At 43.2% G+C, this 19,280-nt stretch overlaps 1 protein-coding gene across 4 annotated transcripts in view; it reads left to right on the top strand.

The window, feature by feature from the left end:
• The window catches only part of CNTFR (ciliary neurotrophic factor receptor), a 471,005-nt gene that overhangs the window by 247,405 nt on the left and 204,320 nt on the right, over window positions 1–19,280 (top strand). For all 4 annotated transcript variants that reach the window (XM_066602302.1, XM_066602300.1, XM_066602298.1 and 1 more), the window contains one exon: window positions 524–616. In XM_066602302.1, coding sequence (XP_066458399.1) covers window positions 524–616 — 93 coding nt within the window. The remainder of the gene's footprint in view (window positions 1–523; window positions 617–19,280) is intronic.

Here is a 19,280-nt window from a genome sequence, read left to right as displayed (position 1 = left end):
GGTTGGACTATGGGTCATGACGTAACAGCAGGATTTTGGTTGCAGCTGTGGATGTGAATGGAGTATAAGATATGCTGTATCTATGGATCAGACCAAGATCAGCGAACAAGGGCTACAATGCTCTGTATCAGCAGGCTGGAGTTGGGGGGAGCAGCGATTATATGATATAATGTGTCGGCCCACAGCCTGGTGTGCAGGAGGTAATAGCCTAGTAGAAACATAAATGTGAGTGACCAGCGGAGCTTACAATCTAAAGGACTGGCAGCATTATGAGGGCTGTGCAGACTGGATAATAGAGGAAGGGCAGCACGACATCCACTGACAGCAAGCAGAGATCCTGATAATGGGGAAGAATTGTCACACAAACACTACGGTAATAAAACCTTAATCCTGGACCCCTGCTCTTCATCTGCCCCACCACCGGGGGGCGACTCTCTTCTTATTTCTCCCTAGGTAACCCTTAGAATCCTGTTCCCAGATCCGTTGTTCCTTCCGCTCAACCTTCCTCCTCTTTCTCTTACAGCTGAAGCAAAGCCCAGGAGTTCCCCCTTCATCTCTGTATCCAGCTTCTTAGATAGCAGCCAAACCCAGCGAGCCGGACGCAGTCCGCAGAGAGGTGAGAGATGGCCGCCAGGAGGTTGCATCGCTATATGGCTATGGTCAAATGGTATAACCTGGGCGTTTCCTGTGTAGCATTACATATGTACAGCTGGTATAAGTTATACATCCCCTGTATATAGTGATATGGAGCATGCTGGTATAACCTGGGTATCTCCTGTATATAATTATATATGTACAGCTGGTATGAGTTATACCTCCTGTATATAGTGATATGGAGCATGCTGGTATAAGATGGGTATCGTCTGTATATAATTATATATGTACAGCTGGTATAAGATATACATCTCCTGTATATAGTGATATGGAGCATGCTGGTATAACCTGGGTATCATGTATATAATTATATATATACAGCTGGTATACATTACACATCCTGTATATAATTATATATGTACAGCTGGTATAAGTTATACATCCTGTATATAGTGATATGGAGCATGCTGGTATAACCTGGGTATCTCCTGTATATAATTATATATGTACAGCTGGTATGAGTTATACCTCCTGTATATAGTGATATGGAGCATGCTGGTATAAGATGGGTATCGTCTGTATATAATTATATATGTACAGCTGGTATAAGATATACATCTCCTGTATATAGTGATATGGAGCATGCTGGTATAACCTGGGAATCTCCTGTATATAATTATATATGCACAGCTGGTATAAGGTATACATCTCCTGTATATAGTGATATGGAGCATGCTGGTATAACCTGGGGATCTCCTGTATATAATTATATATGTACAGCTGGTATAAGATATACATCTCCTGTATATAGTAATATGGAGCATGCTGGTATAACCTGGGGATCTCCTGTATATAATTATATATGTACAGCTGGTATAAGTTATACATCTCCTGTATATAGTGATATGGAGCATGCTGGTATAACCTCTCTATATATGTATATATGAACAGCTGGTATAAGTTATACATCTCCTGTATATAGTGCTATGGAGCATGCTGGTATAACCTGGGTATCTCATGTATATAATTATATATGTACAGCTGGTATAAGTTCGACATCTCCTGTATATAGTGATATAGACCATGCTGGTATAACCTGGGTGTCTCCTGTATATAATTATATATGTACAGCTGGTATGAGTTATACCTCCTGTATATAGTGATATGGAGCGTGCTGGTATACCCTGGGGATCTTCTGTATATAATTATATATGTACAGCTGGTATAAGTTATACATCCTGTATATAGTGATATGGAGCATGCTGGTATAACCTGGGTATCTCCTGTATATAATTATATATGTACAGCTGGTATAACTTATACATCTCCTGTATATAGTGATATGGAGCATGCTGGTATAACCTGGGTATCTCCTGTATATAATTATATATGTACAGCTGGTATACATTATATATCCCCTGTATATAGTGATATGGAGCATGCTGGTATAACCTGGGTATCTCCTGTATATAATTATATATGTACAGCTAGTATGTTATACATCTCCTGTATATAGTGATATGGAGCATGCTGGTATAACCTGGGGATCTTCTGTATATAATTATATATGTACAGCTGGTATAAGTTATACATCCTGTATATAGTGATATGGAGCATGCTGGTATAACCTGGGTATCTCCTGTATATAATTATATATGTACAGCTGGTATAAGATATACACCTCCCTGTATATAGTGATATGGAGCATACTGGTATAACCTGAGTATCTCCTGTATATAATTCTATATGTACAGCTGGTATAAGTTATACGTCCTGTATCTAGTGATATGGAGCATGCTGGTATAACCTGGGTATCTCCTGTATATAATTATATATATACAGCTGGTATAAGTTATACATCTCCTGTATATAGTGATATGGAGCATGGTGGTATAACCTGTGTATATAATTATATATGTACAGCTGGTATAGGTTATACATCTCCCTGTATATAGTGATATGGAGCATGCTGGTATACCCTGGGTATCTCCTGTATATAATTATATATGTACAGCTGGTATAAGTTATACATCCTGTTTATAGTGGTATGGAGCATGCTGGTATAACCTGGGTATCTCCAGTATATAATCATATATGTACAGCTGATATAAGTTATACATCCTGTATATAGTGATATGGAGCATGCTGGTATAACCTGGGGATCTCCTGCATATAATTATATATGTACAGCTGGTATAAGTTATACATCTCCTGTATATAGTGATATGGAGCATGCTGGTATAACCTGGGGATCTCCTGTGTATAATTATATATGTACTGCTGGTATAAGTTAGACATCTCCTGTATATAGTGATATGGAGCATGCTGGTATAACCTGGGTATCTCCTGTATATAATTATATATGTACAGCTGGTATAAGTTATACATCCTGTATATAGTGATATGGAGCATGCTGGTATAACCTGGGGATCTCCTATATATAATTATATATGTACAGCTGGTATAAGTTATACATCCTGTATATAGTGATATGGAGCATGCTGGTATAACCTGGGGATCTCCTATATATAATTATATATGTACAGCTGGTATAAGTTATACATCTCCTGTATGTAGTGATATGGAGCATGCTGGTATAACCTGGGTATCTCCTGCATATAATTATATATGCACAGCTGGTAAAAGTTATGCTTCCTGTATATAGTGATATGGAGCATGCTGGTATAACCTGGGGATCTCCTGTATATAGTTATATATGTACAGCTGGTAAGTTGCCTGGTCCTGTATATAGTAATATTGGTATGAAGATGACACTGTATGGTCATCATATCTATATCCCTCCAGGGGGTTCTGCATCACAGGTTCTTATCCCTCAGTTCTGTCTTACAAGACATGGCCTCCTCACAGGTGGCATTCTGGCAGTATAGCATCTTCTTGTCTTGGTGGTTCTTGGAGAAGTCCCGCTTCCGCGCAGTCATCTGAGGCGAGCGGCCTACGAGTCGTCCTCGGCCGGGGTGCTGGGATGGAATATTTGTGTTTGTCCATGTAGCGGTGTCCCAGCTCTGGTTAATGTCAGTCTCGTCTCGTTTCACAGTTATTGGCTACAATGTAACCATTATCATATTTCACCTAAATACACAGTTATTGTAGCTCCCTCCTAACATAACAGCCCGAATGAGAGGAACTCACATGGTACGTGTCTTACATTACACACATGGACATTCATCCAGGTTAGAGCCGCTGGGTTTAACTCCTGGGCCTCCAGCCTGCGGACCCGCGGAACAGTCTGCGGTTTCAGGAGTAAGGATGGGAAAGACCTGATGTTTGGTTTGGCCCGAGGCTCCATGTTAGAAAGTGTCTCTTGCCAGTTCCATGCAAAGTTTGCCAAAGCTAATACCACCCGTTACATTCATCCAGAGAGTGCCAAACCAGGACTTCTGCGGAGAACAAGCACTCTTTTCTGCCGCGCGTTTTATCCCGGGAAAGGCTACCGGCCCCAACATGTGCATGTAAGAGGCCCGTCATAAATACTGTCTACTGTACCCTGTAATACATATCCTCCATGTACTGCACCACATGATCTAATCTCAGGACCTGCGCTGCTCCCGCCGCTGCTGTGCTGGGAATGTATCACTGCTGGCTATACGGAATGAAAGAACTAGGATACATGGAAACATGAACTACAAGATATAGTTAGATTACTATATATGGCAGGGCAGTATAATAGCTACAATAGTACCCTCCTGTGTACAAGAATATAACTACTATAATACTGCCTCCTATGTACAAGAATATAACTTCTATAATACTGCCCCCTATGTACAAGAATATAATTACTATAATACTGCCTCCTATGTACAAGACTATAACTTCTATAATACTGCCCCCCTATGTACAAGAATATAACTACTATAATACTGCCCCCTATGTACAAGAATATAACTACTATAATACTGCCCCCTATGTACAAGAATATAACTAATATAATACTGCCCCCTAGGTACAAGAATATAACTACTATAATACTGCCCCCTATGTACAAGAATATAACTACTATAATACTGCCCCCTATGTACAAGAATATAATTACTATAATACTGCCTCCTATGTACAAGAATATAACTTCTATAATACTGCCCCCTATGTACAAGAATATAACTTCTATAATACTGCCCCCTACGTACAAGAATATAATTACTATAATACTGCCCCCTATGTGCAAGAATATAACTACTATAATACTGCCCCCTATGTACAAGAATATAACTACTATAATACTGCCCCCTATGTGCAAGAATATAACTACTATAATACTGCCACCTATGTACAAGAATATAACTTCTATAATACTGCCCCCTATGTACAAGAATATAATTACTATAATACTGCCTCCTATGTACAAGAATATAACTTCTATAATACTGCCCCCCTATGTACAAGAATATAACTACTATAATACTGCCCCCTATGTACAAGAATATAACTACTATAATACTGCCCCCTATGTACAAGAATATAACTAATATAATACTGCCCCCTAGGTACAAGAATATAACTACTATAATACTGCCCCCTATGTACAAGAATATAACTACTATAATACTGCCCCCTATGTACAAGAATATAATTACTATAATACTGCCTCCTATGTACAAGAATATAACTTCTATAATACTGCCCCCTATGTACAAGAATATAACTTCTATAATACTGCCCCCTACGTACAAGAATATAATTACTATAATACTGCCCCCTATGTGCAAGAATATAACTACTATAATACTGCCCCCTATGTACAAGAATATAACTACTATAATACTGCCCCCTATGTGCAAGAATATAACTACTATAATACTGCCACCTATGTACAAGAATATAACTACTATAATACTGCTCCTATGTACAAGAATATAATAACTATAATACTGCCCCCTATGTGCAATAATATAACTACTATAATACTGCCCCCTATGTACAAGAATATAACTACTATAATACTGCCCCCTATGTACAAGAATATAACTACTATAATACTGCCACCTATGTACAAGAACATAACTACTATAATACTGCCCCCTATTTACAAGAATATAACTACTATAATACTGCCCCCTATGTACAAGAATATAACTACTATAATACTGCCCCCTATGTACAAGAATATAATTACTATAATACTGCCTCCTATGTACAAGAATATAACTTCTATAATACTGCCCCCCTATGTACAAGAATATAACTACTATAATACTGCCCCCTATGTACAAGAATATAACTACTATAATACTGCCCCCTATGTACAAGAATATAACTAATATAATACTGCCCCCTAGGTACAAGAATATAACTACTATAATACTGCCCCCTATGTACAAGAATATAACTACTATAATACTGCCCCCTATGTACAAGAATATAATTACTATAATACTGCCTCCTATGTACAAGAATATAACTTCTATAATACTGCCCCCTATGTACAAGAATATAACTTCTATAATACTGCCCCCTACGTACAAGAATATAATTACTATAATACTGCCCCCTATGTGCAAGAATATAACTACTATAATACTGCCCCCTATGTACAAGAATATAACTACTATAATACTGCCCTCTATGTGCAAGAATATAACTACTATAATACTGCCACCTATGTACAAGAATATAACTACTATAATACTGCTCCTATGTACAAGAATATAATTACTATAATACTGCCCCCTATGTGCAATAATATAACTACTATAATACTGCCCCCTATGTACAAGAATATAACTACTATAATACTGCCCCCTATGTACAAGAATATAACTACTATAATACTGCCACCTATGTACAAGAACATAACTACTATAATACTGCCCCCTATTTACAAGAATATAACTACTATAATACTGCCCCCTATGTACAAGAATATAACTATATGATACTGCTCCCTATGTACAAGAATATAACTACTATAATACTGCCCCCTATGTACAAGAATATAACTCCTATAATACTGCCTCCTATGTACAAGAATATAACTACTATAATACTGCCCCCTATGTACAAGAATATAACTCCTATAATACTGCCCCCTATGTACAAGAATATAACTACAATAATACTGCCCCCTATGTACAAGAATATAACTACTATAATACTGCCCCCTATGTACAAGAATATAACTACTATAATACTGCCACCTATGTACAGTAACATAACTACTATAATACTGCCCCCTATTTACAAGAATATAACTACTATAATACTGCCCCCTATGTACAAGAATATAACTATATAATACTGCTCCCTATGTACAAGAATATAACTACTATAATACTGCCCCCTATGTACAAGAATATAACTATATAATACTGCTCCCTATGTACAAGAATATAACTACTATAATACTGCCCCCTATGTACAAGAATATAACTACTATAATACTGCCCCCTATGTACAAGAATATAACTCCTATAATACTGCCTCCTATGTACAAGAATATAACTCCTATAATACTGCCCCCTATGTACAAGAATATAACTACAATAATACTGCCCCCTATGTACAAGAATATAACCACTATAATACTGCCCCCTATGTACAAAAACATAACTACTATAATACTGCCTCCTATGTACATGGATATAACTACTATAATACTGCTCCTATGTACAAGAATATAACTGCTATAATACTGCCTACTATGTACAAGAATATAACTACTATAATACTGCTCCTATGTACAAGAATATAACTGCTATAATACTGCCCCCTATGTACAAGAGTATAACTACTATAATACTGCCCTCTATGTACAAAAGAATAACTAATATAATACTGCCCCCTATGTGCAAGAATATAACTACTATAATACTGCCCCCTATATACAAGAATATAACTACTATAATACTGCCCCCTATGTACAAGAATATATCTACTATAATACTGCCCCCTATATACAAGAGTATAACTACTATAATACTGCCCCCTATGTACAAGAATATAACTACTATAATATTGTCCCATATGTACAAGAATATAACTACCAAAATACTGCCCTCTATGTACAAGAATAAAACTACTATAATACTGCCCCCCTATGTACAAGAATATAACTCCTATAATACTGCCCCCTATGTACAAGAATATAACTACAATAATACTGCCCCCTATGTACAAGAATATAACTACTATAATACTGCCACCTATGTACAATAACATAACTACTATAATACTGCCCCATATTTACAAGAATATAACTACTATAATACTGCCCCCTATGTACAAGAATATAACTATATAATACTGCTCCCTATGTACAAGAATATAACTACTATAATACTGCCCCCTATGTACAAGAATATAACTATATAACACTGCTCCCTATGTACAAGAATATAACTACTATAATACTGCCCCCTATGTACAAGAATATAACTACTATAATACTGCCCCCTATGTACAAGAATATAACTCCTATAATACTGCCTCCTATGTACAAGAATATAACTCCTATAATACTGCCCCCTATGTACAAGAATATAACTACTATAATACTGCTCCCTATGTATAAGAATATAACTACTATAATACTGCTCCTATGTACAAGAATATAACTACTATAATACTGCCCCCTATGTACAAGAATATAACTACTATAATACTGCCTCCTATGTACAAGAATATAACAACTATAATACTGCCCCCCTATGTACAAGAATATAACCACTATAATACTGCCCTGCTATGCACAAGAATATAACTACTATAATACTACCCCTATGTACAAGAATATAACTGCTATAATAATGCCCCCTATGTACAACAATATGACTACTATAATACTGCCTCCTATGTACAAGAATATAACTACTATAATACTGCCCCCTATGTACAAGAATATAACAACTATAATACTGCCCCCCTATGCACAAGAATATAAGTACTATAATACTGCTCCTATGTACAAGAATATAACTACTATATTACTGCCCCCTATGAACAAAAATATAACTACTATAATACTGCCCTCTATGTACAAGAATATAAATACTATAATACTGCCCCCTTTGTACAAGAATATAACTACTGTAATACTGCCTCCTATGTACAAGAATATAACAACTATAATACTGCCTCCTATGTACAAGAATATAACTACTATAATACTGCTCCCTCTGTACAAGAATATAACTACTATAATAGTGCCCCCTATGTACAAGAATATAACTACTATATTACTGCCCCCTATGTACAAGAATATAACTACTATAATACCGCCCCCTATGTACAAGAATATAACTACTATAATACTGCTCCCTATGTACAAGAATATAACTACTATAATACTGCTCCCTATGTACAAGAATATAACTACTATAATACTGACCCCTATGTACAAGAATATAACTACTATAATACTGCCTTCTATGTACAAGAATATAACTACTATAATACTGCCCCCTATGTACAAGAATATAACTACTATAATACTGCCCCCTTTGTACAAGAATATAACTACTATAATACTGCCCCTATGTACAAGAATATAACAACTATAATACTGCCCCCCTATGTACAAGAATATAACCACTATAATACTGCCCTGCTATGCACAAGATTATAACTACTATAATACTACCCCTATGTACAAGAATATAACTGCTATAATAATGCCCCCTATGTACAACAATATGACTACTATAATACTGCCTCCTATGTACAAGAATATAACTACTATAATACTGCCCCCTATGTACAAGAATATAACAACTATAATACTGCCCCCCTATGCACAAGAATATAAGTACTATAATACTGCTCCTATGTACAAGAATATAACTACTATATTACTGCCCCCTATGAACAAAAATATAACTACTATAATACTGCCCTCTATGTACAAGAATATAAATACTATAATACTGCCCCCTTTGTACAAGAATATAACTACTGTAATACTGCCTCCTATGTACAAGAATATAACTACTATAAAACTGCCCCCTATGTACAAGAATATAACTACTATAATACTGCTCCTATGTACAAGAATATAACTACTATAATACTGCCTCCTCTGTACAAGAATATAACTACTATAATACTGCTCCTATGTACAAGAATATAACTACTATAATACTGCCTCCTCTGTACAAGAATATAACTACTATAATACTGCCTCCTCTGTACAAGAATATAACTACTATAATACTGCTCCTATGTACAAGAATATAACTACTATAATACTGCTCCCTATGTACAAGAATATAACTACTATAATACTGCCTCCTATGTACAAGAATATAACTACTATAATACTGCCTCCTATGTACAAGAATATAACTACTATAATACTGCCTCCTCTGTACAAGAATATAACTACTATAATACTGCTCCTATGTACAAGAATATAACTACTATAATACTACCTCCTATGTACAAGAATATAACTAGTATAATACTGCCCCCTATGAACAAGAATGTAACTACTATAATGCTGCCCCCCTATGTGCAAGAACATAAATACTATAATACTGCTCCCTATGTACAAGAATATTACTACTACAATACTGCGGAGGAGGTGTCGGTTTAATGACTGATACAGGGTTTTGGTATTGGTGTAGTTACTGGTACAGGGTGATAGTATTTATGTAGCAACTGGCACAGGGTAGTGGTATTGGTGTAACCAATGGCACAAGTTATTGGTATTGGTGTAGTGACAGGGACAGTTTGAGGTATTGATGTAGGGAGCGGTACAGTGTAGAGGTGTTGGTGTAGTGACTAGCACAGGGTTTTGGTATTGGTGTAGTGACTGGAACAGGGTGGTAGTATCGGTGTAGTGACTGGCACATGGTGGTGTCGGTGTAGTGACTGGCACACGGTGGTAGTGTTGGTGTAGTGACTGGCACAGTGGTGGTGTTGGTGTAGTGACTGGCACAGGGTGTTGGTGTAGTGACTGGCACAGGGTGTTGGTGTTGGTGTAGTGACTGGCACAGGGTTGTGGTATTGGTGTATCGACGAGAACAGGGTGTTGCTATTGGTGTAGTGACTGGCACAAGGTGTTGGTGTAGTGACTGGCACAGGGTGGTGGTGTTGGTGTAGTGACTTGGAACAAGGTGGTGGTGTTGGTGTAGTGACTTGGAACAAGGTGGTGGTGTTGGTATAGTGATTTGGAACAATGTGGTGGTGTTGGTGTAGTGACTTGGAACAGGGTGGTGGTATTAGTGTAACGACTGGAATAAGGTGATGGTATTGGTGTATCGACTAAAACAGGGTGTTGGTATTGGTGTAGCGACTGGCACAGGGTGTTGGTGTAGTGACTGGCACAGGGTGGTGGTGTTGGTGTAGTGACTGGCACAGGATGGTGGTGTAGTGAATGGCACAGGGTGGTAGTGTTGGTCTAGCGACTGAAACAAGGTGGTGGTGTTGGTGTAGTGACTGACCCAGGTTGTTGATGTTGGTGCAGTGCCTTGGAACAGGGCGGTGGTATTGGTGTAGCGAGTGGAACAAGGTGGTGGTGTTGGTGTTGGTGTAGTGACTGGCACAGGGTGGTGGTGTTGGTGTAGTGACTGGCACATGGTGTTGGTGTTGGTGTAATGACTGGCACAGGGTGGTGGTGTTGGTGTAGTGACTGGCACAGGGTGGTGGTGTTGGTGTAGTGACTGGCACATGATGGTGGTGTTGGTGTATTGACTGGCACAGGGTGGTGGTGTTGGTGTAGTGACTGGCACAGGGTGGTGGTATTGATATAGTGACTGGCACAGGGTGGTGGTGTTGGTATAGTGACTGGAACAGGGTGTTGATATTGGTGTAGCGACTGGCACAGGGTGTTGGTGTTGGTGTAGTGACTGGCACAGGGTGGTGGTGCTGGTGTAGTGACGGGCACAGGCTGTTGGTATTGGTGTAGTGACTGGCACGGGGTGGTGGTGCTGGTGTAGTGACTGGCACCGGGTGTTGGTGTTGGTGTAATGACTGGCACAGGGTGGTGGTGTTGGTGTAGTGACTGGCACAGGGCGGTGGTGTTGGTGTAGTGACTGGCACAGAGTGGTGGTGTTGGTGTAGTGACTGGAACAGGGTGTTGATATTAGTGTAGCGACTGGCACAGGGTGTTTGTGTTGGTGTAGTGACTGGCACAGGGTGTTGGTATTGGTGTAGCGACTGGCACAGGGTGTTGGTGTTAGTGTAGTGACTGGCACAGGGTGATGGTGTCTGTGTAGTGACTGGCACTTGGTGGTGGTGTAGTGAATGGCACAGTGTGGTGGTGTTGGTGTAGTGACTGGCACAGGGTGGTGGTGTTGGTGTAATGACTGGCACAGGGTGGTGGTGTTGGTATAGTGACTGGCACAGGGTGTTGGTGTAGTGACTGGCACATGGTGGTGGTATTGTTGTAATGACTGGCACAGGGTGGTGGTGTTGGTGTAGTGACTGGCACAGGGTGGTGGTGTTGATGTAGTGACTGGCACAGGGTGGTGGTGTTGGTGTAGTGACTGGCACAGGGTGGTGGTGTTGGTATAGTGACTGGAAAAGGGTGTTGATATTGGTGTAGCGACTGGCACAGGGTGTTGGTGTTGGTATAGTGACTGGAACAGGGTGTTGATATTGGTGTAGCAACTGGCACAGGGTGTTGGTGTTGGTGTAGTGACTGGCACAGGGCGGTGGTGCTGGTGTAGTGACTGGCACAGGCTGTTGGTGTTGGTGTAGTGACTGGCACGGGGTGGTGGTGCTGGTGTAGTGACTGGCACCGGGTGTTGGTGTAATGACTGGCACAGGGTGGTGTTGGTGTAGTGACTGGCACAGGGTGGTGGTGTTGGTGTAGTGACTGGCACAGGGTGGTGGTGTTGGTGTAGTGACTCGCACAGAGTGGTGGTGTTGGTGTAGTGACTGGCACATGGTGGTGGTGTTGGTGTAATGACTGGCACAGGGTGGTGGTGTTGGTGTAGTGACTGGCACAGGGTGGTGGTGTTGGTGTAGTGACTGGCACAGGGTGTTGGTTTTGGTGTAGTGACTGGCACAGGGTGGTGGTGTTGGTGTAGTGACTGGCACAGGGAGGTGTTGTTGGTGTAGTGACTGGCACAGAGTGGTGGTGTTGGTGTAGTGACTCGCACAGAGTGGTGGTGTTGGTGTAGTGACTGGCACATGGTGGTGGTGTTGGTGTAATGACTGGCACAGGGTGGTGGTGTTGGTGTAGTGACTGGCACAGGGTGGGGGTGTTGTATAGTGACTGGCACAGGGTGGTGGTGTTGGTGTAGTGACTGGAACAGGGTGTTGATATTGGTGTAGCGACTGGCACAGGGTGTTGGTGTTGGTGTAGTGACTGGCACAGGGTGTTGGTATTGGTGTAGCGACTGGCAAAGGGTGTTGGTGTTAGTGTAGTGACTGGCACAGGGTGGTGGTGTTGGTGTAGTGACTGGCACATGGTGGTGGTGTTGGTGTAATGACTGGCACAGCGTGGTGGTGTTGGTGTAGTGACCGGCACAGGGTGTTGGTGTTGGTGTAGTGACTGCCACAGGGTGGTGGTGTTGGTTTAGTGACTGGAGCAGGATGTTGATATTGGTGTAGCGACTGGCACAGGGTGTTTGTGTTGGTGTAGTGACTGGCACAGGGTGGTGGTGCTGGTGTAGTGACTGGCACAGGCTGTTGGTGTTGGTGTACTGACTGGCACGGGGTGGTGGTGCTGGTGCAGTGACTGGCATCGGGTGTTGGTGTAATGACTGGCACAGGGTGGTGGTGTTGGTATAGTGACTGGCACAGGGTGTTGGTGTAGTGACTGGCACATGGTGGTGGTGTTGGTGTAGTGACTGGCACATGATGGTGGTGTTGGTGTATTGACTGGCACAGGGTGGTGGTGTTGGTGTAGTGACTGGCACAGGGTGGTGGTGTTGATGTAGTGACTGGCACAGGGTGGTGGTGTTGGTATAGTGACTGGAACAGGGTGTTGATATTGGTGTAGCGACTGGCACAGGGTGTTAGTGTTGGTGTAGTGACTGGCACAGGGTGGTGGTGCTGGTGTAGTGACGGGCACAGGCTGTTGGTATTGGTGTAGTGACTGGCACGGGGTGGTGGTGCTGGTGTAGTGACTGGCACCGGGTGTTGGTGTTGGTGTAATGACTGGCACAGGGTGGTGGTGTTGGTGTAGTGACTGGCACAGGGCGGTGGTGTTGGTGTAGTGACTCGCACAGAGTGGTGGTGTTGGTGTAGTGACTGGCAAATGGTGGTGGTGTTGGTGTAATGACTGGCACAGGGTGGTGGTGTTGGTGTAGTGACTGGCACAGGGTGGGGGTGTTGTATAGTGACTGGCACAGGGTGGTGGTGTTGGTGTAGTGACTGGAACAGGGTGTTGATATTGGTGTAGCGACTGGCACAGGGTGTTGGTGTAGTGACTGGCACAGGGTGTTGGTATTGGTGTAGCGACTGGCACAGGGTGTTGGTGTTAGTGTAGTGACTGGCACAGGGTGGTGGTGTTGGTGGAGTGACTGGCACATGGTGGTGGTGTTGGTGTAATGACTGGCACAGCGTGGTGGTGTTGGTGTAGTGACTGGCACAGGGTGGTGGTGTTGGTTTAGTGACTGGAGCAGGATGTTGATATTGGTGTAGCGACTGGCACAGCGTGTTTGTGTTGGTGTAGTGACTGGCACAGGGTGGTGGTGCTGGTGTAGTGACTGGCACAGGCTGTTGGTGTTGGTTTAGTGACTGGCACGGGGTGGTGGTGCTGGTGTAGTGACTGGCACCGGGTGTTGGTGTAATGACTAGCACAGGGTGTTGGTGTAGTGACTGGCACAGGGCGGTGGTGTTGGTGTAGTGACTGGCACAGAATGGTGGTGTTGGTGTAGTGACTCACACAGAGTGGTGGTGTTGGTGTAGTGACTGGCACAGGGTGGTGGTGTTGGTGTATCGACTGGCACGGGGTGGTGGTGTTGGTGTAGTGACTGGCACAGGGTGGTGGTGTTGGTGTAGTTGCTGGCACAGGGTGTTGGTGTTGGTGTAGTGACTTGGAACAAGGTGTTGGTGTTGGTGTAGTGACTTGGAACAAGGTGGTGGTATTGGTGTAGTGACTTGGAACAGGGTGGTGGTATTGGTGTAGTGACTGAAACAGAGTGGTGGTATTACTGTAGCGACTGGCACAGGGTGTTGGTGTTGGTGTAGTGACTGCACGGGGTGGTGGTGTTGGTGTAATGACTGGCACAGGGTGGTGGTGTTGGTGTAGTGACTGCCACATGGTGGTGGTGCTGGTGTAGTGACTGGCACAGGCTGTTGGTGTTGGTGTAGTGACTGGCACGGGGTGGTGGTGCTGGTGTAGTGACTGGCACCGGGTGTTGGTGTTGGTGTAATGACTTGCACAGGGTGGTGGTGTTGGTGTAGTGGCTGGCACAGGGTGTTGGTGTTGGTGTAGTGACTTGGAACAAGGTGGTGGTGTTGGTGTAGTGGCTGGCACAGGGTGTTGGTGTTGGTGTAGTGACTTGGAACAGGGTGGTGGTATTGGTGTAGTGACTGAAACAGGGTGGTTGTATTACTGTAGCGACTGGCACAGGGTGTTGGTGTTGGTGTAGTGACTTGCACCCGGTGGTGGTGTTGGTGTAGTGACTGCCACATGGTGGTGGTGTTAGTGTATTGACTGGCACAGGGTGGTTGTATTACTGTAGCGACTGGCACAGGGTGTTGGTGTTGGTGTAGTGACTTGCACCCGGTGGTGGTGTTGGTGTAGTGACTGCCACATGGTGGTGGTGTTAGTGTAGTGACTGGCACAGGGTGGTGGTATTAGTGTAGTGCTTGGCGCATTGGAGGCAGCAGTATAGCGAATGCAAAAATGGATAAGCCTGGCCTCTGCATTCAGGAGTGACTGGAGAGGGAACAGTTTGAGGTCAGTATTGTAACTAGTCACTGAAGGCAAGCAGTGATTGTGGAAGTCAGGAGAGCTGGAGCAGCCTGTAGAGTAGCCGTTCTCTTCCTCCCGCTGATTAGGCTGTGTGGCACACTCGCTCCTGGACGCCCTGATTCTGGGCATCCTTTATGTTCTCTGCTGTATCCCTGCGGTACGTGGCGTGGGCGCTCCGAGGGTTGAGGTGTCTTTGGGTGACGTCAGGTCTATATTTAAGTCATTTGTGAGCCGGTCCATTATACAGGAGGCGGTGAATAATTCATCATATTATGCAGTAACATTGACCGCACACTTACAATAACATGGCTGCTGAGCGCACAATCAATCTCATTAAATAATAACGACTTTACATTAACCGCTGGGCCGCCGCTAGTGTGCACTGAGTGCCTGTTATGGGGGTTCAGAGGACCTAGCTGGGTATTGTAGGCGCAGAGTGTGTCATCATTGTTGCTCAAGTCTCCACTGTGATGTCCTATCGTCACCATCCAGAAATGCTCAGATAACTGGCAGTAGACTCAGGTCTCATCAGGTGACATCGCTGGTCTCATCAAGTGACATCACAAGATTCATCAGGTGACGTCGCCTGGTCACCTCAGTCAGGTGACGTCGCCTCAGTCAGGTGACGTCGCCAGTCTCGTCAGGTGACGTCGCCTCAGTCGGGTGACGTCGCCTCAGTCGGGTGACGGTGCCTCAGTCGGGTGATGGCGCCTGGTCGCCTCAGTCAGGTGACGTCGCCTCAGTCAGGTGACGTCGCCTCAGTCGGGTGACGGTGCCTCAGTCGGGTGATGGCGCCTGGTCGCCTCAGTCAGGTGACATTGTTATATCTGCACATGAAGGAGGTGTGGTTAGTAGGAACTACAGTCCGTTATACTTTGATGGGCTACTGTTGGATGACCTAAACACATACATGAAGTACGAGGAGGATGCATATGACCAGTGAAAGTATGCACCGCATTGTATGAAGGGTGGGAGCAATCTCTTTCTTTATGATCTCTATCCAGCCCAGACCACCATGATGTTTCTTCCAGCTGTGACTCATTTCTGCATAGTTTATCATCCTCTTCTTCTCAGCACTAACTCCACAACCTAATGTTGGCATTGTGCTGCTCTCCTAATTCTGTGCCTGCTGTGCTGCCCAGTGCCACGAATACTGTGCTACTAATGTACTAGTGCCATGCAGATAGCCCCCTGAACATACCTCACTGATAATGCTCCCTACAGTAATCAATGCCACGCACAGTGCCTACATCAATAATGGTGCCATGAATATGAATGAGTTCAGTTCAGTGCATGAGCACAACGGCCCAGCTTGCAGCTGATTGGCAGGGATTCCAGACGGTGGTACCTAAGGAAAGGCCATCAGTAGTTTACAACGGGACATTCCCTTAATTAGTGCCACCATGTGTTCTCCAAAGAACCTCCCAAAGTAATAGCACCCCCAGGAGGAATCTGCATACCATACAAAAGTAATAATTCTCACTGACTTGTGGTCTCACCTGGCATGCAGTGATGCTGGCTACAGACCTCTTTATTATGTAAAATGGCACAAATGGGCACATTGACATCATCCCTCCTGACTGTCCTGGAAACCTGCCCGCACGTACACCACTGGCCAACCCTGGTATATGGCATACTAAGGTGAACAGCAGGATATAACTGTTATATTCTCTACTGATGTGCACACCTAGTGTTTTTTCCGAGGCCGGCCCCACTTACAGTACGTAGTGTGGGAATACTCACTTCGATTGACGCAGGCTACTCGAGGGTCAGGAGCGCTCCTCTGCCAGGGTTCCCAGGGATCCTTGTCGCTCTCCAGATGCTTTCCCCAGCCAGCCTCCCGTACTCAGCCCATTGGGTAGGGGCTCCTCTCTATCAGCTGCAGCTTTTGTGCAGACCATTGCACCTTCCCGTCTTAAGGGGCAAATTAGAGAAACCAAAGACCAGGATTTTGGGGTTGAGGACGTCTACGGACAGCGCAGCATTTGCAAAGTAATTGCTTTTTTGTGCTAATTTGAAACAGGCGGCTCGTAAGTTGCTTTACCCGTTAGTGTCTCCGGGCGCGGGCTCTGCATTATGTTACCACCCTGACATGTTTACTCAATGCTGTATACTGGACTACTGCTTTTACACGGCCTGTAACAGCACTGGCCATGTGACCGCCGACAGCAGAGGCAGCATAAGTATCCGTCACTCAGTGGTAACCCCTCCAGGTTACTCCTAAAGTGCCCCAGAAATGGGATTATATTCATCTTTACTTTTTCTCCTCTCAGCATTTCCGTACCCTTCCCTTGTTGTCAACACTAAAGATAATTTCGAGGGACAGTCTGGGACTTGAAGTTGATCGTGAGGAATTTCCGAGAAGCAATGAAGATTATTGCCGCTTTCCTGTCACTGTTAAGAATCTGACAAGATATTGACAAATGGCTGTAAAATGTAATGGCCATGGCCGGACAGTATTAGAAATGTTGGGATCTCGGGACGCTCCTCACTGAGCCAGTGTGGTGCCCAGTGTCCAGCAGGGCGTTGTAGGTGGCAGAGCTGGTGGGTTATACCTAATAAACCTGGTGTCAGACTTCTCGTAAGACAATGTGGTTGTTTCTCTTAACCAGTAGAACAAAACCCAAAGTTCTAACACCGTACCAAAGTCATCGTTTAGCTAGGAGACCTTTCAATGGCTAACAAAAAAATGATGTTACAGCTATTGGGCTCTTCATCAGGCCTGAAGAAGAACCCCAAGTCTAGAAAGTTTGCTGTAACGTAACTTTTCTGTTATCCATTAAAAGGTCTCATATCTACAAGAATACTTTACTGAGAGCAATCACAGTATGGTTGGTATCATTGGCATCAGGGGTCTAGTATGAGAGTATGATTGGTAACATTGGTGTAGGGTATCTGCTAAGACAGTATCGTTGGTACTATTGGCTTTGTGTTTCTGGAAAGAGCTGTGTCAAATGCCTAGTAAATCAGTATGGTTAGTTAAGCAAGTGTCTGGTAAGGCTGTATGGTTGGTAACATTTGGCATAAGGTGTTGTAAGATTGGCAATATTGGCATCAGAAGTCTGGTAAGACAATATGGTTGGTACTAAGATATTAGTGTTAGATGTTAAGTGGGCCATTGTAGTTGAAGAGTTGGTGTCCTATATCTAGTAAATCAGTATGGTTTGTTAAGCAAGTGTCTGGTAAATCAATATTTGGCATTAGGTGTTTCGTAAGACAGTATGGTTGGTACTATTGGCGTCAGATGTCTGTAAGACACTATGGCTGGTACTATTGGCATCAAATGTCTGGTAAAGCAGTATGGTTCTAAGGTGGCTGTCAGGTGTCTGGTAAGGTAGTATGGTTGGTAAGGTGGCTGTCAGGTGTCTGGTAAGGTAGTATGGTTGGTAAGGTGGCTGTCAGGTGTCTGGTAAGGTAGTATGGTTGGTAAGATGGCTGTCAGGTGTCTGGTAAGGTAGTATGGTTGGTAAGATGGCTGTCAGGTGTCTGGTAAGGTAGTATGGTTGGTAAGGTGGCTGTCAGGTGTCTGGTAAGGTAGTATGGTTGGTAAGGTGGCTGTCAGGTGTCTGGTAAGGTAGTATGGTTGGTAAGGTGGCTGTCAGGTGTCTGGTAAGGTAGTATGGTTGGTAAGGTGGCTGTCAGGTGTCTGGTAAGGTAGTATGGTTGGTAAGGTGGCTGTCAGGTGTCTGGTAAGGTAGTATGGTTGGTAAGGTGGCTGTCAGGTGTCTGGTAAGGTAGTATGGTTGGTAAGGTGGCTGTCAGGTGTCTGGTAAGGTAGTATGGTTGGTAAGGTGGCTGTCAGGTGTCTGGTAAGGTAGTATGGTTGGTAAGATGGCTGTCAGGTGTCTGGTGAGGTAGTATG

Source organism: Eleutherodactylus coqui, chromosome 5 (assembly GCF_035609145.1).
Source record: "Eleutherodactylus coqui strain aEleCoq1 chromosome 5, aEleCoq1.hap1, whole genome shotgun sequence".
NCBI classification, from domain to species: Eukaryota; Metazoa; Chordata; class Amphibia; order Anura; family Eleutherodactylidae; genus Eleutherodactylus; species Eleutherodactylus coqui.
The sequence above is the reverse complement of the archived record's forward strand: the minus strand, read 5'-3'. Positions and strand labels throughout refer to the sequence as shown.